The 4,971-nt window shown below is 42.4% G+C and overlaps 1 protein-coding gene across 1 annotated transcript; it reads left to right on the forward strand.

Moving 5' to 3' along the window:
* Positions 2,461-3,246, forward strand: LOC107627185. Its single transcript, XM_016330039.1, has one exon. The coding sequence runs from the start codon at positions 2,461-2,463 to the stop codon at positions 3,244-3,246; it is 786 nt and encodes a 261-aa protein (XP_016185525.1).

Raw genomic sequence — 4,971 nt, forward strand, 5'->3', positions numbered from 1 at the left:
AACTTGTTTCTGGCGCTGGACGCCAGACTGCAACATGGAACTGGCGTTGAACGCCAGTTTACGTCGTCTATCCTTGAGAAAAGTATGGATTATTATATATTGCTGGAAAGCCCTGGATGTCTACTTTCTAACGCAATTAGAAGCGCGTCAATTGGACTCCTGTAGCTCCAGAAATTCCATTCCGAGTGCAGAGAGGTCAGGATCCAACAGCATCAGCAGTCCTTTTTCAGCCTGAATCAGATTTTTGCTCAGCTCCCTCAATTTCAGCCAAAAAATACCTGAAATTACAGAAAAACACACAAACTCATAGTAAAGTCCAGAAATATGAATTTTGCCTAGAAACTAATGAAAATAAACTAAAAACTAACTAAAACATACTAAAAACTATATGAAATTAACCCCAAAAAGCGTATAAAATATCTGCTCATCATCTATGCTTGCAACGAGACTTTATTTTGGAGAAAATCTAAACCAACGGTAGCGCAAACATCAAGTTTTTGGCGCCGTTACCGCGGAGCCACTTTAAATTGCAATGAGTGCTATAATTTTGGTTGTTGTAAATATGTGAATTGTGTGAATACTTGGTTTTTGTTTGCTACTTGGCACTAATTTGTAGATAGCATTTCCATTTAGCTAGTTCTAGTCTTAATAGTTGTCAATTGTTAAGTTGGGTTTCGTTTATTTGTCTATTCTTGTTTTGCTTTTCATAATTGCATGCTTTTATTACTTCCTCAGTTGAATGACATGGTTGCTTCTAGACCCGAGCTTGGCCCCTTTTGATCCAGAAATAGAAAGAACTTTAACTCATATTAGGCAAGCTCGGCACCGGCTAGCATTTGTGAATAGTGAATCAGGATTGCTTGAAGAGAACACCAATTCACAATCACCATCAATCCATGACCATCATTCTTCAATTAACGAGGAAACGTTATATTCATCTATGGGGAGTGCTGAAATCTCTTTGAGTGACTCAGGTGACGATACCATGGCGGATCCACCTCATAGAATCACCTTAAGGGAAGCCAGATCTCCTGATATTAACTTGCAACCAATACAAATCCGGTATCCGTCTTTGGATCCAAATTTTGAGCTCAAGATCGGCACAATAAATTTGCTCCCCAAATACAATGGACTACCCGGAGAAGACCCTCTTAAGCATTTTGAGGACTTTCAAGTTGCATGCTCCACTGCGAGAAGACATGGTGCGGATGAAGTGGCAGTTATGGTGTTCACTTTCCCTTTCTCTTTGGAGGGAAAAGCAAAAGAATGGTTTTATACTCAACCGGGAGAGGTGATTTCTGATTGGGACTTACTGCGTAAGGAATTTCTAGAAAAGTTCTATCCACCACAGAAGACAGATAAGCTGTGAAAGGAAATCTCTTGCACTGTGCAAAGAGATGGGGAGACTCTTTAGGAGTACTAGGAGAGAATCAAGAAATTCTTGGAAGCTTGCCCTCACCACCGTATTGATGAGTTGGTGCTTATTAGTTATTTTTGTCAAGGGATGAACCCCCAAGATAAGCTTCTTCTAGATGCCTCTAGTGGAGGATCCCTCACCAAAAACAAGACCGCCACGGAAGCTTGGGAAATCATAGCAGACTTGGCAGACTCCACTCAACACTCAAGGGCAAGAAATCCACAACCAAAAGCTTTAAGTGAAGTTTCTCCTTCCAGAGATGCCATTTTGACTAAGACCCTCGGTGAGATGACAATTTTGTTGAGACAAATCACCCAAGGGCAACAAATTCCTCAAGCTTTGCTATCTTCTCCACCTCAACCTCTAAGAATCGTAGGACCACCAAGATCATGCGGTATTTGTGCTTGTAACAACCATTACACTGATGAGTACCCTCAACTCCAAGAGGACACTACATTAGCGGTAGCCAATCCATACCCACAAAGGTCCAACTATAATCAACATGGAGAAAATAAAAACCAAGGATGGAGGGATAATTCTAATCAAAGGTGGAACCAATCCCCTCAAGCTCAACCATACCCAAACGCGCAAGCCTACTACCATCAACCTATCCAAGGTCAACAACCCTACCAACAATCGACCAACAACCACCACAATCTCAACCTCAAGGGAGGTATCATCATCCACATAGTAGACCTAACCCTCCTCAAGGCAATCAAGGCCCTCCTCCTAATCAACCTTACAGGAATGACACCCTTCAAACTTTTATGCAAGAGCAACGGGAGTTTCACAAGAAACAAGAGACATAATTGGCTACCATTGCCGAGGCTCTCTCTCGTTTGACTCTTTCTCCTCCGACTACACAAAATGCCCAACAAGCCTCAACTTCTAGTGGTTTACCTTCTCAACCCCAACCAAATCCAAAAGGAAGCATCAATGCTATCACCCTTAGGAGTGGCACCAAGTTGGATGAAATTGGTGTTGTACCTACAAGTTTGGGTGAGGAAACCCACAATGAAGAGGTGGGAGATGATGTAGAAGTAATGGAGGATGAGGAGAAAAATGTTGTGAAAGGAGAGGAGAAACCACTCAAGGCCAAGGACCCAGAAAGGAAGAATCCACTTGAAGAGCCTATGCCAATTCCATTTCCAACTTTGGCTAAGAAGGCTAAGAAGCAAGAAAAACTTGACCCCAACATGGTGGAAATTTTTAAGAATGTTAAAGTCACCGTCCCTCTCTTTCAAGCTATTCAACAAGTGCCCAAGTATGCCAAGTTCCTCAAAGACGTTTGCACACACAAGGACAAAATTGGCGAATTCAACAAAAGGCCGGTAGATGATTCTATCTCTTCTCTAATTCCTGAAAAATGCAATGATCCCGGCCCATATTTGGTTACTTGTTTGATTGGTGGGATAAAGTTCACGGATTGTATGTGCAATTTGGGGGCGTGCGTAATCATTATGCCACTCCCCATTTATGAGAGATTGAACTTGTCACCCTTAAAGAGGTCCGTGGCGAGATTCGTGTTGGCTGATAAGAGCATTGTATCAGTTGTGGGGATTGCGGAAAATGTCCTAGTTGACATCCAAGATTTACTCTTCCTAGTAGATTTTCACATCTTGGAGACCCCTCCCATTAACTCAGACAAACCATCATCCATTCTACTCGGAAGGCCGTTTTTGAAGAAATCCCGGTTCAAGCTAGATGCACATTCAGGAGTCTATTCTTTTGAGGCCGATGGCAAGGTAGTAAAGTTCACCTTGGAGGAAACCAAGCAACCCATTCTCAAAGCTTACTCTATCTTTGGGTGCGATATAATTGAAGATTAAGTAATTGAGGTTGGCAAGGAACAAAAAGAAGAGAATGTTGCCAAGACGTCTAGCTCAAAAGATCACACTCAACCCAAGAATGCCAAGGAGTTGAAGATTTTCCTCCTTGGAGAGGTCCCAATTTGATCAATGAAGCCATGCAAAGTCCAACTTAGGACTTTAAGCCAAAGTGCTTGGTGGGAGACACCCCACCGTGGTAACATTGTTCCAACTTTATCTTTTGTTTATAGCTTTTTGAATTAAATACTTTCTTGTGATATAATGATTAGCTTAGATTTGATTTGATATTTTCTTGAGTTGAATACGTTCAATTGCTTGTGGATCATAAATTTGTGAATGTTTGTATGATTTGGGGTTGATATGTTGATGTACTAAGGGATGCTACCTTAGTTTTGAAAAGAAAAATTTTTGTGAAACAGGGCATCTGTGCGTACGCACCTTGTTGTGCGTGCGCACACAACTGCAATTTTTCCATCTATGGGCGTGCACGAGTATGTGCGTCCGCACACTCCTTGCAGTGTCCTCTGGTCGCAGCATCAGCACAGTCTATGCGTGGGCGCTGCCCTGTTTTCTATGTCCTGTGTGTGCACATTACCCTGTGCGTATGCACGCATTTCCCTGTTCCGCTATCTGTGCGGCCGCACAGACGTGTGCGTCCGCACACCAATTGGCAGCCCTCTGGTGGGAGCGTTGGCATGAGTTGTGCGCGTGAACACCCCCTATATTTGCTTCTGTGCGTGCGCACGGACTTGTGTGCGCACGCACACATGATTCTGAGCCTCAAGCAATTCCTATTAAAAAAAAACCCTTGTGCGCGCGCTCATAACTGTGCGTCTGCACACTTCAAAACACACTCTCTGTTCGCAGCTATCGCACGCTGTGTGCGTTCGTACCCTTCTATTTTCTGCCTATTGTGCGTCTGCACAGGTCCGTGTGCGTACACACACGACTTGTTCTGGGCTATAACAGGGCACGCTCCCCTGTTGAGTAGCAACTCCCTTCTTTTCTTCTTCTCTTCACTGCTGTTGCTCCCTGCCTCGGCCCAGCTTTTAGGCAACGCTGCCGCTGGCCGCCGCCACCGGCCACCGCGGCCATCTCTCTCTCTCTCTCACACACTCTCTCTCTTTCTTACTTCTCTCTTTGTTTCTCTCTTTTCTTTCTCTTTTCTCTCTTTCCCACCGGTGAGTTTTTCTCCTCCGGTGTTTTTCCGGCGAATCAACTGCCGCAAGTTCACAGTGGCTATAAGAAGTGTCATTGTTTCTTTCCCAATTCTTGTTTTCTCAACTATCAATTTTCAGGTTCTTGTTTTCTTTTTGTGTTGATTTTTGAAATTGTGCTTATTTTCTTTCAATGCTTCTTAGATTAGGTTTATTGCTTTTCTTTGTCTCTTTTTATTGCAAGTGTTGTATTTGATTGTTGGGTTGATTATCATTGAATTGGAGCATCAATTGTGATAAGTTTGCATATTGCATACCACATGTTTAATGAAATGCCTTAATGAATATTTTGTCTGATTCATATGACATAGCCATCATATGTATTCAATTTATCTCTTATTAGGCATATTGTATGAATTGTGCAACTTTAATTATGACTTGTGATAACAATCAAGTTGAATTTACCAATGCATTTCTTTGTTTCTATGCTTGAAGTTCCAACACCCAACTCTTTCATGACTTATGAACTATGTTGATAAGTGATTTTGATGTAAATGTATTGTGCTTA

The sequence above is a fragment of the Arachis ipaensis genome, chromosome B02, assembly GCF_000816755.2.
Source record: "Arachis ipaensis cultivar K30076 chromosome B02, Araip1.1, whole genome shotgun sequence".
Taxonomy (NCBI): domain Eukaryota; kingdom Viridiplantae; phylum Streptophyta; class Magnoliopsida; order Fabales; family Fabaceae; genus Arachis; species Arachis ipaensis.

Bases quoted from the DNA above. Each gene is read 5' to 3' on its own strand.
- LOC107627185 (XM_016330039.1), top strand. From the start codon at position 2,461: ATGGAGGATGAGGAGAAAAATGTTGTGAAAGGAGAGGAGAAACCACTC.